The sequence below is a fragment of the Falco punctatus genome (genome assembly GCF_963210335.1).
Source record: "Falco punctatus genome assembly, chromosome: 3".
Lineage (NCBI taxonomy): Eukaryota > Metazoa > Chordata > Aves > Falconiformes > Falconidae > Falco > Falco punctatus.
Window position 1 is genome coordinate 109672716 of NC_137582.1, and position 26416 is coordinate 109699131.

General features: G+C 46.1%; 1 protein-coding gene across 2 annotated transcripts in view; it reads left to right on the plus strand.

Annotated features, from left to right (window-relative positions):
- The first annotated feature begins 1793 nt into the window (after positions 1 to 1793).
- EIF4G3 (eukaryotic translation initiation factor 4 gamma 3) overlaps positions 1794 to 26416 on the plus strand; it is a 147387-nt gene continuing 122764 nt past the window's right edge. For both annotated transcript variants that reach the window (XM_080378792.1, XM_080378793.1), the window contains exon 1: positions 1794 to 2637. In XM_080378792.1, the coding sequence (XP_080234918.1) occupies positions 2453 to 2637 (185 nt within the window). In that variant the 5' untranslated portion in view covers positions 1794 to 2452. The remainder of the gene's footprint in view (positions 2638 to 26416) is intronic.

A 26416-nucleotide genomic window follows, 5' to 3' on the forward strand; every position in this document is an offset into this window, starting at 1 on the left:
TGGCAGGTGGTAGGCTGCAGATGAAAACTGGCTCTGAAAAAAAATATCCAACCCCCCTCTAAATATTTATTTGGGGCTGCAGATGGAAATAGTTCCCATTCAAGACTTCTTTACAGGCTGGAGAGGACTGGTTTATTCCCATAAAAAAAAATTAAAATCTCATCATTCCCTGTTTCACCCAGGAGTTTGAGGTAGATGCGAGCTCACCTCATCCCAGGCATTTCCCTTGCCTCAGTGCAGAACAAAAAGCACAGAAAGGGAAACTAAATAGCATGCTAGTCATCTTCCCTCTGCCACCGGCTCCACTAATAACTTCTGGCACTACCCAGGACGCTTGTTTGGTGTGGCTGTACGCTGTAGATAGCACCTTAGTAAGTAAGAAACTATTCCAGTCGCAGAGCTACTTTTACTGAGGGCCAGTGCAGTGGCTTAAGTGGCATGGCAGCTTGCAGGAGCTTTTCTTCTGAGGTCACACCTCAGAGGATGGTGAGCCTCTGGGTATGCTGCAGTCCTTGTACTTCTGCACAGTCAGGTGTCATGGGCTAAACCTGACCTGCGCAAACCAACTTGTTTAATAATTCAGAGTCTGACTGAAAAGGGAAAGTGTACTCAAGACCCTTCTACTATTTTTTGGCTGCTGGGTCCTGTGCCGAATTTTGATCTAGTGAACAATAGAGAGTCCAGATTCTCCCCCTTCAGATTTGTATTTTAAACCCCAAATTTAGTTTTCTGCTTACAAATAGGGCTTGTTCTGGAGACATGGAGAGATGTGACTCATAGGGTGGGTTGTCTTTATGCATAAGACCCCTGTCTGTCTTCAGTCAACTTTCAGTTGCAGCACCAGTTAGTTACTCACCAAGTGCCTGAACATACCACCAAGAGAATGGTTTAATAAAAGCAGCTTTTCACTATTTAAGCGTTTGTGATTGCATTGAAGTTTTATCTTCCTCCTAAACTTGCACCTGCCCAGAAGATGCAGCAGATGGGATGGGAATAAACTATGGAAAACTTTCCTAAAGCAGCTTGTGTACCCCAGGCTGGGTGACATGGGGCAGCAACACCGGCCAGCCCAGTGAAGGCACTGGGAGTACACTGGGACGTGCGGCGCAGCAGGAACATCGGTAGGTGCCAGCCGGCTGGAATGAGCCCTCGGGAGCCAGCGGTGGAGCAGGACAAGTCAGGACAATCCAGCGGCTGCTTAAATCTGCTCTGAGGTCCTTTTTATCTGCCCGAGATGGTACAAACCGCTTTTGCTCCTGCTGAGCCCAGCCCGGCGGTGGTGGTCGTGGGGAGGGTGCAGCAGCCCAGCTGCAAAACGCTGAAGATGGCAGCGGCATGGCAACCCTCGGTGCGGTGAAGGCGTGGGTTGGGTGTGAGGTGGATGCCTGCCCCTACAAGGCCCTGAGGGCCCTCCCGACGCCAGGCCCCATGCCAGAGGTGGGCTCCCTCACGGGCTCTGGGCCTCCCTCACAGCTGCCCTGTCACCCCCAGGGCCGCCAGCCCTCAGCCCCCCTCGTGAGGGGCTGCGGCGCGGCCCCTGCTAGCCGCCCCAGGAGCCTGGGATGTGGCTGGGGGAGAGGTGGCTTTTTTTGGGGGGAAGCCCCCCTGCTCCCGGGCCCGCAGTGGGGTGGGCGCTGCGGCGGCCAGGCTCCGCTTCGCAGCCGAGGGCCTCTCTCACAGCCGAGCGTTGCCGAAGTCTCTCCGGGCCAAGCCGAAGACACCCGAAGCCGCGGCCTCGCTGCTCCCGAGAGTCTCCGAAAAGGCCCAAGCGCCTCCCGCCTGGGCGGGAATCCCTCCTCCGAGCCTATCCGAAGCTTCCCGAACTCCCTCACGCCCTCGGTCTCCGGAAAGAGACGAAGTTTCCCGAGCGCGAGGGTCACGGGAGGTGCCGGGCTGAGCGGTGGAGGGAGGGGGGAACGCGGGGAGGAGGACGCGTGCGCCCGCGAAGGTCTCCGGAAGAAGCCGAGGTTTCCCGAGCGCCGCTCGCCGGCGAGCGGCTCCGGAAAGAGCCGAAGATTGCCGAGCGCCGGTGGGCCGAGCGGCTCCGGAGCGGCCCGAAGGCGCCCGAGCGTCCGTCCTGCCGGACTGCTGGAGGCGGCCGCAGCGCCATGTTTGATGCTCCGCTACTTCAGTGAGGAAAATCCGCCGGCATCGCCCGAGAGCCGCCACCGCGAAGGGCTCCGCTGCCCCCGGGGAGGGGGACCGAGACCCCCTGCTGCCGGCAGCTCATGAGCAGCGCGGCCTGAGCCGCCTCCCCCCCTCCCCTCCCCGCCGGCCCCTCTCCCGTCCCCTCCCCGCGCCGAGCCCTCCGGGAGGCGCGTTGTCACGGAGACCGGCGCCGGTGCCGGCCCGCCGCGCTGCCCCGGCCGCCGCACCGGCCCCCGGCCCGCTCCCCGGCTCCCCCCCGGCCCCGGCCCCGCTCCCCGCCGGGGGGTGGTGGCTCCGCTTGGCGATGAGTTTACCGCAGAAGGCGGCTTTGAAACCCGGCGCGGCGGCGGCGGCGGGGACCGGCCCCGGGAGCGGGGCGGCGGCGGCAGCGGCGGCGGGGCCGCCTCCCCCCCCGGCTCCCCCTCACCCGGCGGCGGCGCCGGCGCCTCACCCCAACATCAGGGCCTTGCCGCCCCAGCCGCCCCAGCAGTATCCTTTGCCCCGGGGGGGGGCGACAGCCCCTTCCCACAGCGAGCGGGGCCCGGGGGGGCGAGGGGCCGCGGGGACCCCGCTGGCCCGGGGGGGTGGGGAGGGGGCGCCCCGCGGGGGGTGGCGGTTGGGGCCCCCGCGCCTTTTTGTGGGTTGGGGGCTGGGTGGGGGGGTCTGTGTGGGTCCGTCCCCCCCCTCCCGGTGCACGGGGGGGCTGCACCTGCTGGGGTGGTGTGGGGAAAGGGGGTGCCTCGCCCCCTCCCCCCAGCGGGCTGCTTTGGGGGTTCACCCCTTTCCCCCGGGAAGGCAGAGGGTCCCCGGGCCCCCTTCCCCCCCCCGTGCCACGGTGACCCCCAAGGGTAAACTTTGAATTATAAATCGCTCCTCAGTTTTGCCTCCGGTCCTGCCCAGGTAAGTCCTTTGGTTTGGTTGTTTTTTCCAGGCGAAATGAAACCCAGGGTTGTTTGGTTTGTTGTTTTTTGTGTGTTTTTTTTTTTTTTTTTTCCCAGCTGGGGCCGATTTTCATGTGATTTATTTATTTTATTTATTTATTTATATATCCCCCACCCCCTTACTTGGCTGGTGGAAATAAATCTCGGGTGGAATGTCGCGCCGAACAGGTTTCTCTGCCAGGCCACGCGTGATGGGCTGGAGAAGGCTCCCGCTCCAGAAAATCCCACCGCCGAAGCGGCCCCGGCCACAAAGAGAGGCCGGCGGTTGCTGCGAATGTTTTTTAAAGGTCTTCGGTTCTCTGCTGCGACTAGGCCCCGAGTCAGGAGGTAAATACTGCAGGGATCAGCAGGATAGTGGGGTGGCCAGCCTGCCTGCCCTCATGGGGTTTTGTCTCCAGCGTCCGACAGCATCCCCCCGGCAAACTGGCTCTTCTCACTGCCCCCCTCCCCATCCTCGAAGTTTTTAGGGGGAGCGTGAAGTGAAAAACATACTGAAGTGCAATATCGCCAGGCTGTGTGATCCAGGAATGGTGTGGCTGTGCTGTGCAGGGAGTGTGTGTTGCTATTTCTCGGTGGCAGCGACTTAGGTTTTAACGTGGAAGTGTGGGGTGGTTTTTTGCTGAGGGCTGTTTTGAGCTGTGTGAGGATGCCTGTGCTCTTCAAGAAATGTGTTCCCTGTGTAGAAGCATTTTCTTGCTCTCACTTTCGGTTTTGAGGTGGGAAAACCGAGCTCTGTTATAATCAGTTTAAGTCCATTGTTTTCTTGAGCTTCTGGCAAGAATCATTCTTGCCATGACAACAAATAACGTTGCTTAAATCATGAGACTGTTGACGTTACAGATTTGTTTGGGTCAATAGAAAAACCTCTGAAGACTTTGGGAAGTGCTGTGGAGGGACATACTCTCCGCTGGGTGTTTTTGGCTAGGTTGTGCTATTCTGTAATGCCAGCGTGTGCTTTAGAAAAAAGAGTGTGAAGGTGCTGTCATTAGAAAGTCAGCGGGGTGGTGGTAAGTAAAACTGTTGCTGCTCAGGGGAAATTTGCTCAGTTTTGAGTGATGTGCCAAGTGTTACGGTGGGAATGCTGGCCATTGTGCACCTACGGAGTCCGTGCTCAGCTGATCTTTCCAGCAAGGTGCTGGTTTAGCTGGAAAAGGGTCTTTTTTTAATGGGGAATGTGACATTCGGGGTGCCTTGACAGTTGAAGGGCTGAAGTTTGCTGGCTTTGGGATCAGGAGCGTGCGGGGCTTTCCGAAGCACTTCTATTTTCAAGTAATCATTGAAAGCACTGTGGAGGGACACAAATACTTCTCCAGTGTTGTTGAGGGCGATCTTGGTGGTGGTTTGCAAGAGTGGCTGTGCTGTTGTAGCTGAGACAGGAGGATGCCCTTGCTTTTGGTGAGTGTTGTCACAAAATGCCTTGCACATGCGGGAGACGAAGCTTTGGCTTACCTCTGAGTACAGCCTAAAGACAAAAAAAGGCTTGGGAAGGAATGGGTGAGACTCTAAAGGAGCCAGAGATAGTGTGACAGTATATCCCATCACTGGGACCCAACTGGACTCCCAGAGCAAGAAGTATGGAGGAACAGGGAAGCATTAGGTAGATATGACAAGTTGATGGTGGTATAAAGGTGGGGAGGTATATATGATACAGTCTTTATTGTTGTTTATAGCCACCCCTGTTTTGAAAACACACTGTGTTTGACTGATACCGCTCCTTAACTTCTAAACTACTAATCTGTGCTCATAATATGTACAGGTACTCTGTTGTTGATACCTTTTGGGTGAACCTTTGGTGTTCAGGTGTCCTGGCTGGTTTTGTCCTCTGCCGAACTTGGGTTTGCTTCCAGGTAGTAAACAAAAGCTGTTACCTTTTCTGAGTGCTGCTGCAGAAGTGAGGCTTGGGGAGCATAGTTCATCTGTGATTTACTGGAGTGCAGAGGGTCATCTGAGTTCAGCCTTATTTTTAGCTCTGTTTGGTTTCTTTTTTTTTTTTTTTTTTTTCTTTTTTTTGTCTCTTTTGATACCACTATTGAGACAGCATTACCCCACAGGAGATGAAGTATAGTTGCAGGTTTCTTCTGGCAACTCAGAGTGAGCAGAGCGCTGTGAGGTCTCCTCCTCACAGCAGTGCAAGGGTTTTATTTGTTGATGTGAAGGATTATTATATGTTAATAGGTAGACTGAGGCTCTGACTTGAGCTTTCTAAACTAGAACAGTTTCCGCATGGTGAACTTTGTGTCTTTGGAAATAAATGTGGTTTTGGTACTTAATGCATCGTGAAATTAAATGGTTATCTGTATAATTGGAAAAAAAAGAAGAACTGGGTGAGTGTGTGCTGTGCAGGAAAAAGAGCATGTGCGTTTGTAGAAAGGTGTTAGCAAGGGAAAAGAAAAACACAGGGGAAGAAGGGATTTAAAAAAAAACTTATTGATGGAAAGCGAAGCTGGAGAGTGATGGATGTGAAGAACAGAAATGTTTTGATGGGAGTTTCACTCTGTTATGTGCTGGATAGGAAGTTGTTGGAGCTGCTTGTTACGACAGGACAGAGCTTTGAGAAATTTCCTTAATATAGTGGCTTCAAGAAGTTAAATTTTCTGTGTAAAAGTAAATTGGGATAACTTTGCGGCTCTGGTGGTGGTGAATATACAATCAAACCTAATTTCAGGCAGAAATTGTGCTCAAAAGTTGTCAGTATGGATAAATCCTCTGTTTGATTCTGACCGTTATTTGGGGGGGATAGGTGAGGGAGGGTGTAACTATGAAATGACACACAGAGGGATATTATCAAACATAAATCCTAATCTGCCCAGCTTTGCTTTGGCTTTCAGACTGCTCTGAGGAAGAAGTTCCAGATGAAGTCAATTGTTCTGTAGTGAGACTTCTTCCATAAAAATGTAAAATAATGAAGGTACCCTCTGGGCTGCACACTTACTGTAGACCTTTGTGTTTTTAACTTGATGGTACTTCTGATGCGTGTTAAACTACACTGTGTTTCTTTACTCTTTAGCCACTTAAGGGTAAAGTATTTTTTTGTGTGTGTTGTATTAAGCTGCTCTTTAAAAAGTCCCCATGCTGTGAATAAATTTTGTGGATCAATATAATTAGGTCACTGGTTTCTTCACAGCCCCAGCCCAGACATGGGCAAACACTGCACTATAAAGGACAAACAGATTGATTAATGTTGAACTTGGGTAATGTTGCGTGTCTGCTGACTCTTCAGGGTTAATTTAACACCGTACCTTGGAGCGAGATTAGAGCCATCTTGGGCTCTGGGCTGGTGTCAGTAGGTTTTTGTTTTCTTTTCCAAACTTCCTTGCATTTGGAGGGAGTTCAGCTTCCTGATCGTTGTTGGTCTCTGTGCAGGCACCAGCAGACTTGACCTTAATGTATCACTGTAGCTGTTTCAGGGGGGGATTGGGTATCTCTGGGCACGGGGGTTTGAATTTCAGGTTATTGCAGCGGAGCAATCGTGTGGCAGGTTCAGGGTGGGTTTCAACAGATGGTCATTTAAAATCTTTCTTTTCTTCTCCCACTTTTAAATCCATTTCTGAGAAGCGGAGAGGAATAGTCAGCCTTTGGGGGGATTTCGCTGTGAAGTACATCTTTGCTGTGCATGGAAACTTGGATTTTGCTAACGTTGCCTCAGTCATTGAGTATCTGTTTTAGTTTTTCCTGAGTTGCTTTAGCTAACTGCTGTAGTTCCTTTCAGAAAGCGGTGTGCTGGTTCCTGCTCTGTTGGGTGGCATCTTCTGGATGCGAGCAGCTTCCCAAAAGCCCAGGAGAATGGCAAGAAATACAGGATTGCTTTCAGGAATTTAAGAGACTGTGTGTGAAATGGGGGTGAGTTTCTGGCGGCACTTACCTGGTGTTTGGGTGCAGGCTGAGTTGGAGTAGGCCTGCGTTGGTAATCTTCTAGTTAAATCAAGACTGTTGAGGAGGGTTTGGGTGGGGAGGGCTTTTTGTCTTCCTTTAGTGAACAGAGTTGAGCTGAAGGGGCAAGTTCTCAAGAATTTTTCCGAGGAGAACATCTTTGTTGCGTGCTGAAAGATCAGTGTCTCTGGGTTGCTTTGATACCCTCTGGGAGTTTGGAACCAACTCTGTCTTCCCTCCCTGCTTACTTCCATTACGAGTCACTTTTTTCCAGAGTATGTGATGCTCCGTACTCTTGGGGGTTTATCTGTTGATGACTTTGAAGATGAGTACCCAGGGATTAGAAAGCTGCTTGGGCATAAAAGACAGCTCGAAGAGCTGCGTTGGTGGCTTTTGAGTCAAGTGCTCTGCCTCCCTGCGCAGATCAGCTTTGGTTTCTGGGCAGCTTTGACATTGAACTGTAGCTAAAACAAGAGCACGGTTGGAAGTCCTCTTCCAGATGCCAGTGGTGGCTACTCACAAGGAACTGTGTTTGGAGGGTTATGGTCATGAAAGAGAAGGAGTGGCAAGAGATGGGAAGGAGGGGAGGAACTGGGCTGAGATCAGAGATGTTCCTTTGCTCTCTGTTTTTTTTGAGTTCAGGAGTGAGCTTTCTGAAACCTCAGCTGGATGAAGGGAAAAGAAGGGGCCGCGGTGTTGCCTGAGAAGCGTTTCTGTTTAGGAGTGTCTGAAGCAGTGGAGATCATACATCTCGGGAGGGTATGCAGCATGAGAGAAGCTTTGAAAACGCGGAGGCTTTCCCAGCCGCTCCATGGTAGTGACTCTTCTGCAGGGGAGGATCGGGCACGGGTTTGTGAGCATATTGCCAAAAATTAAGTGCTTTTAGACCTCTCTGCCATCTCCCCTGTTGATGTTCCCCAGCCTTGGCACATCTTCGCGTTCTTCCAAGCAGAAATAACTTTAATTTATTTAATGACAAAAGCTAATCATGTTATAGCACAGATATGTCACTTTACCAGCTTTGTAAGATTTTTGTGGTGAAATGTCTTGGAGAAAACCGCTCTTCCAAAAATGTGATTTCACGTAACTTATTTTTCCCTTCATATCTGAGGACATGATTGTGTATGTTCTTTGGCAGAAGTCAGCAGGAGAAACCATTTAAATTTATATGTATTTAATGCGCAGTACTGGTTTTGGAACACAGTTTGTGATTTTATCTATGGGGAAAAGTCGGTGAGAGACTAATAGGAGACTTAGAACAAATGACTTCCCTTTTAGATGTCGGGACACAGAGGGGTTTTCATCTGTGCGTGTGTGTTTTGTCCATCATCTTAGGGCTGAAAGGCTTTTTCATGTCATTAGCAAATGTTGGGGTCTGCTGAGCTGGTGCATTTGCTCTGTTTTTGTTTTGTAGTAAGAGTAAGCAGCGAAGATCTCTCTTTAGAAGTCACAGGTAACCTATATTTTCTTTTTTTCCCTAATCCAGCAATTTCAGGGCTAGTCAACTGTCAAGTTTAGTTGTGCGTAAATCCGCTAATATGATTAGAGTTGCTGGAATTTTTACTCTGGGGAATTATAGATGGGTAGTATCACTGTTTTACAGGGATTTCTTTAGTAGGAAACTTTCTGTGACTTGAATATGTCTGCTAGCAATTGCAAAGGCTTTTCTGGAATTAATGGGGAAGAGAAAACTGGCGTTTGTTATGGGGCGTGAAGATGTGCGTGGAGGATTTGTGTGCCCCATGGTCTGAGGGAACTAATCTAGAATTTTTTGGTTTTTTTGGAGGGAACATCGTTGTTGTGACTTCTCATAGTGCTGTGTTTCACACTTGGTGGTAATTTCAAGAACTTCTCCTATGTACAGCTTTGCTTTCCAAACTGTTGACTTCATTTTGTCTCCCAAATAGGAAATGATGATGTGGAACAGCTGGAAGAAGAAAATAGAATGTGTTCTTAAAAAAGCAAAGGATCAAAAGGAGGAGAGCAAAATAAGCTTTTAGGCTAGTGAAATTTTCTAGTGCATGTTACTCTTATGTTTTATTATATATGTTTGGAAGATGTCCCAGAATGTGTGCTCTCTTTCTGTAGTAGGTGATGGCACGCTGTTGCTGATGGGACTTGAGTCAAATTGCTGCTGGGCATGTAACTAGGTTAATGGGACAGCATTTTTTTTTTTCTTTCCTGAAAGGAAAATTACGCGCTCTGTATTCTGATTGTACCTTAAGAATTGTTTTTACCTTTGTTTGCCATGTAGTTGTCCGAGGTGGAGAGAAAAGGACAAATTTCCACACACCGAGATTGTATCAGGTTTAAATTGGTTCCGTTATCAAAAATAATGTGTTTCTGTTGTTGGTTGTAACACCTTTGTGTATCCTTTATCTGTCTGAGGGTTAAAATATTTCTAGAGCTTTTAACGTGCCTGAAAATAAGCGAAGTGGCTTCTGAAATGTGTGTCTTGAAAGGAAAAATCCAGTCCTTGACTGATACCAATAGCATTCTGCAAAACTGTCGGTAAAGTGTTGAAATGGGTTAGGACTTGTCGAGATGCACGGAGCAGCTGCTCCTTTCCAAGTGGTTGAGCTCAGCAGGAATGAGACTCATGCTTCAGAGTAAGAGTATCTGCACAGGAATAACTCTGTGGAGTGGGCTTCATGTGGTACGTCCTCAGGGTGGTAGGAAAAGTAATCTTGCTGCTGATTTTTGAGTTTGTTCTTGAGGTTGTGAAAACACAGAGCAAGGAAGAGTTAATGCAGTTAAAGATCTTAAATACAGATTTTCCCAAGTTTGGAAAGCTTTTGGGAGGTGGAAACTAATAAACATTGCACAGATTTTCTCTTTTGGGTTGCCAGATGACGATTGTGTATTTGTTTGTGTTTCAGTTTGATTTACATGTGAGAGTGACTGTGTGTGAGTTACTGAATTACTAAGAGTAGACTGATTTAAATGTCTGCGTTGCTGGTGGCGTCTGAAAATCTGTTTAAACTAATGCTATGGCTGCACTAATGGTAGTCTGAAAAAGAGATTTCCCTCTTTTTCTGTGTTATTAAAAAGTTGTAGAAGTTACTGTGCCTTGAAACTGGCATTTTTCTCATCTTATTCTTTTGCCACAAAGCAAACATGACAGAAGTCTTCAATCTTTTCAGACAAAGCAGGAGACTCTTCTTATAAGCATCAAAGGGAAAGATGTTTTTTTAGTGATACTACTTACAGTTCTGGTTTTTAAGTCAGCCACTGTCTTTGAAAGGCTCCTACCATGCTGAAGAAAAGGTATGTCTGTAAAAAAAAAAAAAAAAAAAAAAAAAAATTAAAATGTGCTTTGCCACTAAGTGGCGAGGCCTAGCTGTTCTGTTCTTGGGCGACCGCGATATCTGTTAGAGAACCATCAAGTCTGATGTGAAATTCAGAACAAAATCTGGTCTGAAAACTTTCTGGAACTCTGGAGTTCTTGTTTGGGGTTATGTAGGCTTTAAAATACTATATTTTTTTCAGGCTTAAAGCTGGATGCTTTGTTTTGCAGCATGCAGCTGATCTCAGTATCCGTATTATATTTGAAAGGGAACTCGGCAGGGTACTACAACTGAGGGTAGATAACCTATACTGCTTATTTAAATTCTTGACTTCCACCCCAAAGCGTTGCTTTAGCATGCTTGTCGTGACTTTTAATGCGTAGTTCATGGCACATCCCAAGCTCTGGAGGATGCTGGGAAAGGGATTTCAGCAGCTGGTGATTCATGGCCAACTTTAGCATGATGAAGTTGGTGTTGAAGGTTCTTGTGGATGTACTATTCAGCTGGTGAGACATCTTCTGAGTTCAACTGGCTATATCTTAAAAGGCTAGCTTCAGTTTGTGTCACCCCTTCTTACCAGTGCTTATGCAGATATAAATACTAGTTACTGGACAGTCACTCTTCAAATACTTTACTTTTCTGGGCTTTGCATTTTGTATTCTAGATTTGCAAAATGCAAATAATTCAGCTGTCAACCTGTCCAACTTGGGTATTATGTTTTCCTTCAGCGTTGTGTTTTAAAGTGATTTCAAAGTGCTTTTGTGTCTGTCTCTTCAAAAGAAAGAAAGATCTAATTTTTGTTGATATGCAAATATCACAAAGTGTAATTTTCAATGAGCTTAAGCTGTTCAGCTTAATTGTGTTGATTACATTTCCAGAACGCTTTTTTAATTAAAAAAAAAAAAGGGTCATCTGCACAAATAAACTATTTCATGTTTAAATATTTAGTTCTGAGGTTGTGCACCAGGTTTAACTTGAAATTATTCCCATTTCCCCCCCCTCCCCCCCCCCCCCCCCGAAAACTTAACATTTTGTTGTGCTGTCTGTGGCAGCAGTACCTGGTATCGCAGGCATTCACCGAAACAATTGTTGGCAGCACTTGGCATGGTCCCCATCGCTGCTTGCTGAAGCCAAAGCACACTTTATCCACTCAGGCTGACATTAAGATCATTAAGTAAATGAATGAATTGTACTGTCACCAAATTCCCATTCTGGCAGCTGAAGAACATGTGAATTTTATAGCTGGGACCTCTGTCCAGAATGTCTTACTGAATGGCCTGGATGTCAGGAGTGGGAACAGTCAGCAAAAAGCTTTCTAGTGAAATGTGTGTGCCTTAATGAGAGTTACGGTGTGGAGCGGTGTAAAAGCCTGAATTACTAGACATCTGATCGTTTGAGTATTAATCAACCTGTGAAGGGCGTGTAGAAAGAAACTGGAGTGCAGCAATAAAACAAGGGAGCAGGAGGGAACTGAAGAGGAGTGGAGAGCTGTTTCTCCACTGGCAGCGCAGCTCTGTCTTGCTGTTTGAAAGGGGTTTGCTGGGGGAAGAGTGCAGCCAAGCCAGGAAGTGTTGAAAGCCGGGATAACTCTTGGTTTCCATCAGGGAGTTTGAGGTCTCGCTGGTTGAGCTAAAATGCTGAAAGGTCACTCAGGGTTTGGAAGATCTTGGAGAAGTCGGCTAACTTCCATGTCTGGGAGGGGAAGGCTGAAAATCCTTTCTCAGAGGAGGAGAGTTCGCTTATCAGGCTTTGATTGCTTTTTCTTGTGGTGTAGCTCTATCCTCGTTTTTATTATGTTGCACTTAAGATGGTGTTTTTGCTTAGGAATGGGGGACGTAAAAGATCTGTAGCATCCATGCTTGCTTCAGGTGGGTCAGAAGTGTCTCTGAATTGCAAAGGAAAAAGCAGAAGTGTGTTTTGACCAGACAATTTGATGAACCGTATAATTTCCTATCTGCAGGAGGCTTGCACTGCAGCCCCAAATAATACCAGAGATGCTCTGCACTAGGGATAACTTAAAATGTTTGATTTGGTCCATTCCTGTTCTGAGGCCTAGCAAAACATCAGCATTTAAGACTATATTCAGTGCTTTCAACTGAAGCAGATAGTTTTCTTAGTCTTCTCTTCCTCCCCTCCCCGTACCTTAGTGTTTGTCTTAATTAAGATTAATTTGAGAACAGGCTGCTAAACCAGCATTGATAACCAATGTGGTCCTCGGTGCATCCTTATTCTGGTTGTAACAGAGGATGTCACTCATTGCTGTGGTAGTGATGAAAGCCAAGTGATTTGGTAATTTTTTTAGGTGTGGAGGTTCATAATCTTTGAAAACCTGCTACAAATACAGCAACATTGTGATTTCTGTGCAGTCTGAAATCAGCAAAATGGGATTTTCTGCTAATTGGAAAGGAGCGGTCCTGCCTGCTGCAGTGTTCAGGGTGTCCTGTTGGTGCGAATAGTCCCGAGCAACCAGAAGGCAGGGACGGGTCCAGAAATTCCCATTTCCTTCCCATCTGGAATGGCACATCAGGTGTACATCTTCACTGACTTCCACCTGCAGTTCAGCTGTGTGGCGTTACTTCAGAGGCCACTTTGTACGATAAGGAGACACATGCTGGGAAATCTTCCGCGATGGCCACGTGCAGCAGATGCAGCCTTCCCTCTGTTTTACCTCTGCGTGGCCCAAATTCAACAGGCAGAGCTAATGACAGTAAACCCAGCATTTCTTTAAATGCGAAATGCTCTGAGACTAATTCACTGCTCATCTTCAGACTCAGCTGGGATAAATATATTGTTGCTATTACTCTTTTTCTTGAAGCACCCTGTAGAAGTGTGTGTAAAGTATGCAACTGAGAGCCCTTATGGGGAAAAACTGAACACGTGGAGGATTGGACCAAGGAGACCCAGAGCTCCTGTCCAACCTGTATTCCTCTATGAACTGTTTTTTGTGCAGCAGTGTAAGATGCATTGCACTGTCTTCTCTAGATGCTGCCTTTCTCAGGGTTTCATTTTGTATGACATGGGATTTTAACTTGGGAGAAGTCATAAGCTCTGCATGTGGCAAGAGAGTACTCAACGATTTCATTTCATTTTGATAAACCACTGAAATAAAGATTATGGGGGGGAAATAGTGAAGCGTTACAAAATCAGGAGTCGAAACGAGCATTAACGCTTTCAAGAAGCATACTTCGAGAATTTGTTGCTCAGCTGATGGAAGGACCATTAGTCTGGGTGACAACGCTGCTGTCACCACAATGCTTCCTGACGGATTGACCAGCAAAGCATTACATTTTCCCATGCAGTCGCAGCATGAAGTATTAGAGACACGGTAGGAATCGTAGCTGAGTGAATGAGACAGTAAACTACTAGGCTGTTTGATATGCATGCTTATCATACAGATAGAAAGCTTGGCTTGGTAATAAATGGTTACAGCTGTAGGGTCTCAAACCCCCAAGGATGCAAGCAGCGGCCGTCCCTGTAGAGAAGAGGTGTGCGTGGGTTGTAGCCTTGTGAGCTGTAGTAGCTTATTTGTGATTTTAGGGTACAAAGTTTGAGGTAAGTGGGCTGGGGGAGTTCTATGTTAATAGCATGCATAGAAAGATAAAAATAAGCAAGCTGTTCTTTAGTACGTTACAGAAATTCAAACTCTCTGGTGAAAATTGCCATGGATGAGCCCTGTAGTACTTGTGTCTGCATGGGGAACTTTTTTTCCGGTCATGTAACAACATGCTCCCAGATGCAGATAATTGCTGGTGTTAAAGGGAAGCTGGACATGTTAAGGTTTTATTTTGTGAATTTAGTATGAGGGGAGGTAGCCTGTAATACCTTGGAAAGTTTGGAAGCTTGTTCCAGGCTGTAAGCTGAAAAAAAGCTGAATAAAAGCTTGGTAACCTTTCTCGCAATCAGATAGGTTTCATCCTGGTCTGCCTTCCTCTGTGTGTCTTCTCAGTTATGTCATCTGGAGCTCTCTGCTTTGTCTGTTTGGACTTTACTGTTCTTAACCAGTTATGTGTTTGCTGGATAAACTCAGTGTAGAAATAACTGTGTGCGTGTTAAGTAACTGTTCTGAAGGGAAAAAAAAAAACCCAACGCACAAAGCAAACAATGCCAATCTTTGCTGGCGAGGCTTTGGGACATAGAGGAATTCCTCTGCCAGCTCAGTGTGTTACCCGGTGTAAGCTGTCCTCCCCCGGCGCACTGACAGCGGCTCCACACTTCACAACCCAGACCTTGGAGCGTGTTTATCAGGTTACCTCAAAGCAGCACGGGAACGGTGGCTAAGCAGGTCAGAGCCTTTCTGCGAGCTGGTATCAGGCCAGAAACTGCTGTTTCAGCTGCTAATCAGGGGACAGAAGTATGGTAAATTTGGGGGTATTTGTTTTCTTCGAAGTGTGATTCGGTTTATGTGAAGTACTGGGTGTTTTGGATATTAAGGCATGAATTGTTTTCAGTTCAATGATTGAAATACGGGAGTATTTAACAATAAATGTTGTATCAGCAGTTGCATTGCAGAATGTGAAAGGTAGAGGATGGATATGGCTTTAGCTCTGCTGTCTTGTCTGTAGCATTTTATTAAAAATACTATTTTTTCTGGCAGACTAGAGATGTGCAGGCATCTGATGCAATCTGCTGTGTGGAGGACAGCCGAAGAGCCGTACCTGTTTGTTTTGGAATAGACCAAAAGCCAAAGTAACTCCAGAAAGGAGTGGGCTGATGTGTGCCATTTGGCCACATAGGAGATCAAACCCTTGTTCCTCCCATGGCTGTCTCCTCCTGATTGCTCCTTGTGATCTCCACTAAGCTGGCTTGCTTGCAGCCTTGCTTTGTATATTTTTTGTATTGTAAAAAAAATATCATTTACCAAGACATTTGGTTAGTCTTTAGTTTTGTATAGCTGCTGTCCAGTTTAAGACTACTACTGTTATTTTTTTGCCTTCAAAATGCAATAAAAGGAAAATATGGTGATGGTCACCGGCTCTGACGTTGCCTGGCATCAGATTTGCCTGGATCACCCTGGCTCTTCCTTGGCTGCTGCTGAGGACTTTTGTGGATGTGGTATTTCTCTTTGGATGCTTGTCTCCTATGAAGGATTCCTGCTTCCCCCCCTCTTCCTTCCACCTTACATTCTTGATTGATGTACTTTCTTCACTCTGAAGAAAGACTTCTCCACGTTTGCTGGCTTCTGAACTTCTGCCTATCTGGGATGAGCATCTTCCTTCTTCCCTGGTGGTGGCTGCAATTAGTTTGCTCAGTGTTCTGGCTTGATAAAGTGACCCAGGAATTTTTCCCAGCCCATCTCTTCTCCTAACCCTTCAGTTTGCTTCCATCTTTATAAATGTTTTAAATAAGGATCGCTTTACTGAAGCAGGTTAGGGAGGAATCAGATGGTTTTTAAAATGACAAAACTGTGGGGTGGGGGTGGTGAGCTCTGACCGTGGTGGTTATCAGCTGGGGCAGAAATGTCTTCAGCGAGCAGCAGCTGGAGCAGTTTTTTGGCACCATCTTTGCATTCATCCTCTCCAGAGGGAGGTTTGCAGTGTGCAGGGCTGCCTCTAATGTGTGTGCTTGGAGGGGGTCTTGGGAGCTAGCATACCATTTCCCTGCTGAACTGTTCCTTACGTAAATATGTTTTTTAACACTTACCAAATGCGTGGTAGCCAGAGGCTGGTCTAGAAGAACTTTGTTGAAGAAAGCAGTGTTAAGATATCTCTCTCTTTCAGGCCATGGATTTTTTTTTTCCTTTTGTTGTAGTTAATCGCAAAAACAAATGCAGTTAACAGTATCCAAAGGACTTTTTTCTTGCTGCACCATGCTGAGATGCCTTGTTCGAGATGCTTTCTTCCCTCTGAGCTTGGTTCGTTTTTAGATGCTGAAGGGGCATTTTGAGACTTTGTTTTAATTTCACTTTACATCGTGTTTATATGAAACAGACAGAAAAAACCAACTGCTTTGCCAAATATTTTTGGAAAGAACAAGCTTTGTGGATAATAATTTTCATGTTCTACCTGCTCCTTGGTGTGTTAAGGCTGTAGAAGAATCTTCTCTACTCTGAAAAAAGGCTTTGAGAGATTAGCCTTCAAGTAGTCACTTGAGGCGGGTTGATTAAGAAATATACTTGACGTTAGATTTAATCAAGATTTGAATAATGGAGTTAGAATTGACTGTCACTCCTGTAATCCAGTTATTTTTAGATCAGGATCAGGATGTGCCACTCCCCAAGTTGTCTATACCATTGCTTTGAAGGCAGACTGATCAAAATGTCGTTTGACAGAGTGGATCTCCTCCAGTTTTGTGCTTGCTGCTTCATCCCATTAACACATCCCATATTAAACACGTTGTGCCAAAACTCGGCAATTCAGAGCGAAGGAATTCCAGTGCAGTGCCGAGGGTTGCTGACTGAAATACAGCTCAAATATTATGTAAGTAGAAACGTTGTGGTGGTATAGATGGCAGGACTTCAGCTCCTTTTGAATTCAAGAAACCTTTGGTGAGTCACTGAACAGTTCATCACCTTTTAGCTTTTGGAAGTCTTGCAGGAAAAAGGCACAGGTATGAAATACCTCCAGGATGGGGATGAGGTGTACCTAAGCAGGTGCTTTAGATACTGTGGTGTTGGAAAGTCTTTCATGCTTGAAGGTCTAATGGTGCAGGGTGTTGCAAGTCCTGAGACTTGCTGCTGTCCTCAAAGCACGGGAAGCTTGCTGGCCAAATTCTTGCAAGAGCTCACTGAGCATCAGCATACCACTGCTCTCTTTGCCACTGGTTTCGTAGCGTGAGGTCCTGAGCTCTTTACACATGCCAGCTTCAGCTGAGTGCCTTAAGGGGAACAGTATTTGTGAAAATTGAGACCTTAGTCTCACTGCCGAGCGCGAGAAAGCCATCCTTTGCTGTCTTGCAAGGGATTGTGTCTTGTAGTTGATGTTTGGCTGTGTTATTTCTGTTGCCTCAAGGTGAGAACAAAACTGTTTCTTTGTGGTAGCTTTCTATCTTCAGCTCAGGAAAACAGTAAGTTTTATCTGGATTAAAGCCAGAGAGGTAGCTGTGGACCAGGAGAGGTTTGTGGAAACAGACAAGGCTGTTTGCTGTTCACTGCTGTTCAAGAGAAGCTTGGTTGCAGAGGGGTGAGTGGAGGAAAGTGGGGTTCCCTGCATGGGATGACGAACCTGCATTGTTTGAAAGGAGCTTCCTTGCTTAGTTGACATGCCCTGGCTGCAGAGACAGTCAGCACTTGGTTTGCTAAATTCCTCTTAAGAACAGGGAAATCACAACAAAATAGTCTTCCCAGGGACTGAAAGGTGATTGCCCCAAATGTAAAAATCACCTGTATATGCCTGGCAAGTGCTCCACAATCTTGTCCTTTTGGTTGTGTCTGGTAAGAATATCACCTTCCCTGTAGAAACCTTTGGTGTCACTGTGGGTGGAAAAGGCCAAAGCCTGCATGAAGTTCATCTCATGGTACCTTCAAGCAAGGAATTGTTTAACCGTGAGCTGCAATTGTGACTTTTTTGTGCATTATTCCCTGGCAGGGCTTGTCTTTGCCGTGTCCAGGATGTCTGCTTGTAGGTTTTGGTTTTGGGGCTGTTACATCAGCGTAACCACAGTGTAAGAGCAGTCGCTAGTGTGAAGTTGCCCCTGAGAGACCGACCACTCACCCGAGAGGCCTCAAATGCTGCATGTTGTGAGCTTCAGAAGCAGGTAGAATCAGAGGGCAGCTCTCATTTCCCTGTCCATGGGAAAGGAAAGGTTCCTGTGGTCACTTTGCATGATGCCAGGGGACAGAACAGTATTTTAAGATCATCCCAATCTCAGAGCCACCTCAGGCAGTGGCGAAACGTGATTGAAGTGAAATCAGTGAACTGAGAACAATCTCTATCCTGAAAATGTATGTCATATTCTTTGCAGTTTATAGCTTGGTAAAAGCAAGAAGCATAAAACCAGGAAACCTTTACCGGCAGTACTTTGAAGAGGCTCGTTTGGTTGACGTATGGTTTGGTCGTGTTGCTTGTCTGTTAAAGCCTATTTATATGCTGGGGTGGCGAGGCTGCAGCATTTGTACTGAAAGCAGCAAAGAGCCCCCAGTTGGGATTTAAATCTACCTGGTCTGTGGCGGCTACACTTGGAGCTCTTTTACTGGCCTTAATAAACTTAACGAGGTTCTTTGTCTGGGTTTTCTTAGGTTTTAATTTTTTTCCACATGAATATTCAGGTATAAGAAGCATTGCATAGCTCTCAGGTACCATGTAATAGCGTATGTGAATATAGCTGCTTTTGTTTTTTTTCCTTATTTGTTGTATTGAGTAACTTATTACAGATTGTTTGGTTTCTAAATGCTGGCATTTCATAATTGCATCTCAAAATGTGCGTTATCTGGATTGTACAAAGCAGAATTAAGTAGAACAAATATTTACATCTTGATTTACCTGAAAACAGAGCGTGCTTTCATGTACATGACATTATTGATGTTCTCCTATCTATGGTGGTGACATTAAAGCTCTGGAGTAAATAGTTTTTAAGTTGCTGCTGGATGCATGCTGCGTTCAGGAATATAAATAAATAAAACTTGCCCTGCTATGTTCTGTTCTTAATCATCAGCGCAGCAGTCTCTAACTTATAGTTGGGAAGGTGAAAGAGAGTTTCCTATTTATACACCATCTCTGTTTCTAATGCCAGAGTTGCAAATGGAAGCCCATGTGATTGCCAATCAGAAATAGATGTGTTACGGACTGTGTTTCTTTTTCTTCTCTATTTCCATGTTTCTTTAGACTTTGGTTTGAACCTTGCATGCTGCAGCAGCTGCTGCCTTCGCTAGAGTTTTAGGCGCACAAAGAATTACCTGAATTTATGCTGCGTAACTATCTTTTGTTGCTCTTTCTGCTTTTTTGTTCTTTCTTGCCTTTGAGGGTATGTCAGTAACTGGACAGCTGGACCCAAGAGCATGTAGCACCCTGGCATTAAAAAAAAAAAAAAAAGGCTGGGGGGAAGATGTGGTATGTGGTACAAGAGCATGCTATGAAATCCCACTTCTGCGGCGGCTGCAGACACTTTGCTGTTCATGGTGCAAGGGGGTTTGTGTTTTAAGTTCCTCTTCCCCGCTTTATGAGCTGCCTGCTTGACGTCACCGTTCCCCACCTGCAAAGAAACAAAGGAGGCAAAAAATGTTCCTGCAGTCGAGGAGAGAAGAGCGGCGGGAGCGTGTGTGTGTGTTTCAAATGCCTCTTTGTGCTGCGAGGTGTATGTTCGGCTCCGGGTGCAGCAGGCTGCATGCTTGGTCCCTTCCAGTGGATTCTCCTTCCAGAGGCGTGCGGGATGCCTGAAGAACAGTAACTTTTTTGCACAGCTGGCTATTTTTAATGAGACCTTCCACCATTTTCCAATGAAGCAACAAATCAGGACTTACAAGAAGATTTTTATCTTAATGGTTAAGAACAGGAGTCCTTTCTGTATTGAAAAACCTGAAAGGAAATAGCATCCTGTGTGAACTGTGGCTCTGTGCATACTTATGTAATGGGCTATCAGTCAAATTTAATTAAAACTGTGATTGCGGTGGAGTTTTACTCCCTTTTAGTTAAGCTACGACACAGAGGGGGGGAGGTTTTTATCTTTACAAGCTGTTCTTGCAGAAGTTATTGGTCTGATTGCAATTAAGAAGCCTTTGTTTTTAAGGCAAATAAATTAGTTTGCTTCTTTCTATAAAGAATTGTTGCCCCTTGGTCAACTCCAAAAATAGATGTGGAGTCCACGAAAGTGAAGTGTTTAAATGCAGCAGTATGGGTTAGCTTGTGTGGTGGTGCAAAAAGACAGGATTTGACCAACTTTGCCTTTCATGTGGCTATCTCAAGTAAGGCTGCTGGAGGAAAATGGAGCCCGCCCGCTCAGGTTTCCTTTGAGCGAGGCTGTGTGCATCCTGCGAGCGAAGCATGCGAGAGCTCCTTCTTCTATAGTAGGTTCATTTGGTGATTTCTGTGCTGTCCCCTTTGCATGCTACGGTTGGACGAATAAATGTTAAAGGGGTGGAAATACGCACTTTATTGTTTTTTCTCACTTAAGTGTTTGCTTCGTATGGTTATGTGCGAGGCTTGCTGCAGAAACCTTTTTGCAGTGGTCTTACCAGCATCAAAATCTTGGCTCCTGCAGCGGTCAGGGCTTCAGAAGCAGGGAGGGTTCACACTTTGCTCCTTGGCCACAGGCTCCAGCACGCAGCGAGCACCGAGCACCTGGTGTAGGAGAGATGAGGAGCATGCCTAGATGTAGTGCGTTCACTGCTCTTGGTTTTTACAGCAGAGTATTTATGTTCCTTGGGACGTGCAGTTCACAAGAAAGTATGTGATGGCAGCGTCTTAAACCATGTGGAGGGTCTAGCCTTGCAGACACGTGAGTACGCACTCCTGGTGCTTGTGGCTGTGTGGCCGGGGTGAGGAGCTTGTGTGTCTCCCTATTGCAACATGCGGGAGAAGAAATATGCCCCAGCAAGCGTCAGTCTCTTCAAGGCAGCACTCGCTGTCATCACCCTGCATGTCAGGCTGGTGGTCATGTGTGTCCATGTTAAATAACACACCAGTATCAACTGGGAGTCTCCTCCTTCAACCTTGGTTAGATGTTGAGCTCTGCTGAGTTTTTACAGTAATGCTAAGAAAATGAGGAAAGGGGCGTTGGGTTTGTTTGGTTAAATCAATATTAAATTTATTTTCTCTTGAACTGTGAAAGGCTTGTGTGCTTTGTAGCATGTTGGGTAATTATCTTGAAATGAGGAGCAGGTCTCTAAATGCAGAGGACCTGGAGAAGGAACACAAACATTTCCTCAGTACCAGGAGTGGAACAATAGCTCATTGTTGGGAGGAAGGGATCGCAGAAAAGCCAGCAGACTTTCAGAAATAGGGGGTTTATTTTCTATAGCTTATTATTTATGTTGCACTTGGAGGCTTTTTGGGAACTAGATGTCCAGTGCCTGGAATGTGTGTCCCTTGGTCGAGTAAGGTTGGGCGCGAGCAGAGCATGTCCTTTCAGTTGGCGTTTGTTAATAGACAATGCCTGGGTTACGGGCCGCTTGGAAAGCAGCTCTGTGTTCATGCGAGAGTCCCCTCTCTCTCTGCCTCGCAGCTTGGCAGCTGAGGAGACGTCCCCTAAAGAGACAAGACTCTTCTTCCTCCCACCCTCACTTTCTTTCTGCTATATATCGGGCTGTTGAATAGGCTTGCATTGACCAGAAAGACAAAGAAGTCTTTCAGGCTCTAGCTTTAGCCACAGCCAGTGTGCTGTGGGCTTTTGTTAATACTTTCAGTCCCCCCTTTCTCTTTCAGCAGCCCTCACTCTCATTGTTAATACATTTCAGGAGCAGCACTGATATTTCTGAATTCATTTTGTTTGCTCAGTTCGCAGGAAAAGTTGCAGAAAGCTGGGGAGAGAACGTGTTGCCTCTTACATTCTCCACAGAGTATTTTCTTTCATGCCTTTAGCAGGGAAAAGTGGATTGTGTAAACAGATCCTGGCAAATCCTTCCAAGAGCAGAACGTGGTTGTGGAACGTTAACGCCTGTGCGGGCTGCGTGCACGCGGAGACTAAATGGCTTGTTTCAGTGCTTGGGAATACTAAATGGCTTTCCCCCGCCCCGGTTGGATTAGTCTCCATGTTGTCCTGTTTAATTTTGTTATTGCATTAGCCAGCTAAAGATGTAAGCGCTTATTAAAACAGCTGTTTCTGCTAAGTGGCAGTATAGAGTTGGAGAGTTTTGTTCAACAGTTGTAAAGTCGTTCAGCATCATCCTAAACTGACTTTAGTTTGTGAGTGGGTATGCGAGGGGCTTTCCTCTTACCGGTAGGTAGAGACGAGAGAAATGAAAGCTCCTTTTCCCAATTCCGTGTTAGTAAATCTGAAAGCTACTGGTAGCTGCTCTCTAATCGTTATGAAACATCAGTATGGGAATTAATTCCTGGAAATAAAATGTTAGGAAGCAGCTGATGGAGAGCACTGGTGCGTATCAGGCATGCAAAAATAAATGTAAATGCTGCCAGGAGTAAGGATCGAGGTAGAGCAATTGTTTCTTACCGTGAAGCGCAGACAGTGATTTGGGGTGTGTGTGCGCGCTCCAAAATTGAATGTACTGATGGGTGAAACAAACTGGGAGAGCAGGACAGCGATGAATTTGATTGTGCAAATGAGACAGTGTCAGCAATGTCGTTGCAATCGAGAGATGACCACAAAGACTGTCCCAGGGTTTGAAGCACCTTGGCGCACCTTTTTTCTAGAAATAGCTGGTTTTTTCGGTCCTCTAAACCAAATTTTAATGGGATGTAAAGCTGGCTGTTCTTTAGCTAGCATTTCCTAACTGGAGTGTAAATTGTGGGGTTCAGAGAAGTAAGTGAGGCTGTATTTCTGTGCCTTTTGAAGGACAGTGTAACACTGTAGTGAATACGTGACAAGCAGGGAGAAAAATGGCATTCAGACTCGTGGAGGGGCCTGAGCAAGTGGCAGAAGAAATACTTGTCATGAGAGCACAAGTTATTTTTTCCCTTAATGGAGAATGACTTAAACTTTTTAATAGATGGATGCTGAGCACACTGTTTCAAGCTGGAAGAAAGTAGCCCCAGACATGACTGTTCATCACTCTCTACCAGCCATCGTGTGCCTTGCAGTTAGGAAAGAGCAATTGCCTAACTTTCCCGATGAGAAAGTACCCATGTGTGTATGTTGGTTTTTTTAAAGGACTTGAAGGCTTTAAGTCCCATAGTCTTTAATAAATTAAACCAACTTCAGATAGATACAGCAATACAGGAGAATCTGCCTATGTCGGCGTTTCTTTGCCACCTCTCTGGAGAGGCATGGATCTGTCTGATTGCAGAATACTTGATCATTTTGAGTGTGGATTTTTCAGTGAGGCTTTACTGCGACTTTTTTTGTAGCATTTTCTAAATCAGTGTATACCTACACATGCGAAATAGCAATCAGTGCTTCTCTGCTTGTCTCCTACTTCTTGGCACCACCCCATTATATGGGATAAAACAGATTTTGAAATACTTTGAAGCCACTCAGTAAAACATGGGTCTGGTTCATGTTGTTGCTCTTGGGGAGGAAGCTCACCATCATCTCAAATGTAGCTTTGTGTTTGAAAGGCTTCCTTCGTGATATGAATGAAAAAAAAAGAAAGGCAAATATTTCATTAATTGCTCAGAAGGGGTTACTTTAGCCAGGGAAAACTTCACAACTGGTTGGCCACACAAATGCAAACACTCCTCACGCCTTGGCAAGTGTTGTCTTAATTCTGTTATTCTTGTCAAGGATCTGGTTCTGGTTTTTGGGCAGGGGGGTTAGGTGTGCAAGTGAATGCCTGGGGTAAAATCGCTGTGTGGCAGCATAGCCCAATAGGGGGAGTCTGAACTTTAAATAAAGCCTTGTCTGAATTCCTTCCAATTTCCTGTACAAAGAGATGAGCCTTGCCGCGTGTCTAGAAGGCTAATAAATTTAGGCTCTTGCGGATCAAAGCGGAAATGAATTTGAAGGCCTAGGGGCCTTCGCTTTACTTAAAAAGTATGGAATGTGTCTGTGAGACAACACTCAAATTGTCCATCCTACTTGTTTTTTTCTTTAACGCCAAAACTTTCCCAACGAAGCCAAAATAAGTTGTTTTCTTTGCGTCTTCAGTATGTGAAATCCTGTAGCCACCCTGCTGCCTCTCCCTTTGGTGGTAGAGGGTGACCTTGGGATTGGACCAAATTTCCTGGATTTTTGCACACCTAGCCCTAAGTGAGGTATGCTGTGCTCATTCCCTCTGCCCCCAAAGCTACCAAAACTGTGGCGCACCTCAGCATTGCTTGTTGCAAAAATCCACCCGATCGCTGCGTTACAGCTGCTGAAACCCAGGTTTTCTGAGCTCCCTTTCTGTTGGGAGGGGGGGTAAATCTGCTATCTTCCTCTGCAAGCCTTTATGGAAGACTTGTTGTAATAAAAGTCTTGGGTTTAAAAGCTCTGGCATACGTTTTGACCTTGGGTGCCCTTTTTACTGCTCTTCTTTTCCTGTCTTTGATGTCTGAGCGCTGCATATTTGTGGCGATTTCCACAGGCCTGTGTGGTGCTCAGACAGATAGGGCTGTGCTTCCGGACTTAAAATGCCGATGCTCAGACTCAGGTTTGATTAGCTTTGAGTAAAGAGAGATTTTGTAAGGCATAACCATCAGCCCAGGACTCTCCAATCAGTTACTGAATTATTGGGAGCATGGTTAGAGCGTGGAGGTGGGAAGCAGCAGTGGGATGGCTGGAGGGGGGTCCATGTGGCCAAGTTGGGAGGGGTCTTGACCCCCTCAACTATACCAGGGACAGCTCCATCAGACAAGGGAAGGGACGACAATCCCTGTTTTAGTCCCTTAAGCCTTTCCTACTCCAAAAACATAAAATCCAATTGCATGCATGTTAATACTGGCTTAGCTGAACTGACAAAAGTACCTATGGGAGCACACCTCCTGAGCAGAAGAATCCAGTGTGTTAAATGTGTATATTTGACTTATGTGGTGATAAAAAAAAAATGCCTGCAGCTGCTAAAGCTGGGTCAATAGTCCTCTTCCTATTTGGACTGATATTGGAGAAAGCTTTTCTGTTTCCCTGGTGAGTACCAAAGGCAGGAGATGAGTCAGAAAATGACAAGCTGAGCTGCTGCCTTTGTTTTATCGGGGGGCTTGTACTAAGAGTGGCCGGATTTGCATCCAGCTGTTGGGCTAGCTCCATGGCTTTTCAAATGTTTGAAATAATTCGATCGACTTTTCTTTTTTAGGCCCTTGCATCATGTTCCTTCATTTCCCCTCCCATCTCTGTGTTTTCAGCTCCAGCTCTTCTGCCGGGAAATAAAGATTAACTTGCTTGCTTTTTCACATCCTCTTACTGATTCTGATAGTACTACTTTTTGTGCAGACTCTTCGGTTTCATGTGTCTGTCCTCTTGAGGTCTGTTTACACTGGGTTTTCTCCTTTGGAGATTTGAACCTGCTTGGAAATAGGTAGGTGGAGATTTACTCCGTAGGGATACAGATGGTTTGGTGTGGCCCCATGCCAGAATTGTGCAGGGAGTGCGGTAGGAGACCAGAACTCGGGTGCTTGAGGAATACCTGGCACTGTTGTTTGCCCCTTTTACGAAGTACCTATTGGATTTCAGAAGCTTTTTTTTTTTTTGGGTGTGTGTGTGAGAACCCAAAATTTATTTTTTCTCTTCCCAAATGTCATAAATACCCATTTCTTATGCTCCACCATCATCCACGTCTCTCCAAAGAAAGCAAGTCAGCTGTCCTTGCTCAAAGGAGTTATTGAATAGCGTGAGTCCCGGAAGCCATTGCAGGCTGTGTTGTGAGCTGGTTGATTCAGTGACTGGGGAGGCCCCAAAAACATGAGGGGAAGGCAGGATCTCGGGCAGACGGCTCATCTGAGCTCTGCCTCGCTAGCTGGCATGGATGAGCAGAGACATCCGTAGCGCCTGCCTTGTTCCCAGTGCAAAACGTGTAAGCACTGGGCTCAGAGCCGAATCTTTTAATTTGGGCAGCAAGATATTGCAGCGCTCTGTGTGGTTGCACCCAAATCCATGTACGTGCTTCACCCTTAGATGCTGAGCAATGTTAAAAAATTATTGGGATTTTTTAATTTTAACATTTTTTGGAACATTTGTGAAGGTAGAATGTGAAGGCTGGCCTGGGGATGCTCTGCTGCCGTATGGAAGCTGGAGTGAGCTGGACGAAGCAGTGGCTTGCCTGGTGGTGTTCAGCCCAGCCTGTGTCACTCGGTTCACGATGCAGGAGGAGAAAGGGCAGTAGCTGAAATTTAAACGGAACAAACGTAGCTGCTCACTCAGCTTGTCTTTCAAACTTCTTCTCTCATGGTTCTTGTTGTGACAGTTTTAGGAAGTTGAGAAACGCCTTGTTCCTCCCGCTTTGTCTCTGGGAGGTTATAGAGGAGATGTGTCCTCAGCTTGGCTGCACTTGCCAAAAAAACCCCAACCTCAACCAGGTTGTGGGGATGCTGTCAGTCACTGTGCTTCAGGAGTTGGCTTGAAATAGAGGAGGAGATGTCCTTCAGTCCTGTACTGAAGCTCCAGGTGAGACCTTGGCTCTTGGAATCATCTGGGGTCAGAGCCAGACACGTAATAACCATTACTCAGTCTGTTGTTCTGAGTGTGTGAACCCGTTTCTGTGCTCTTAAAAGA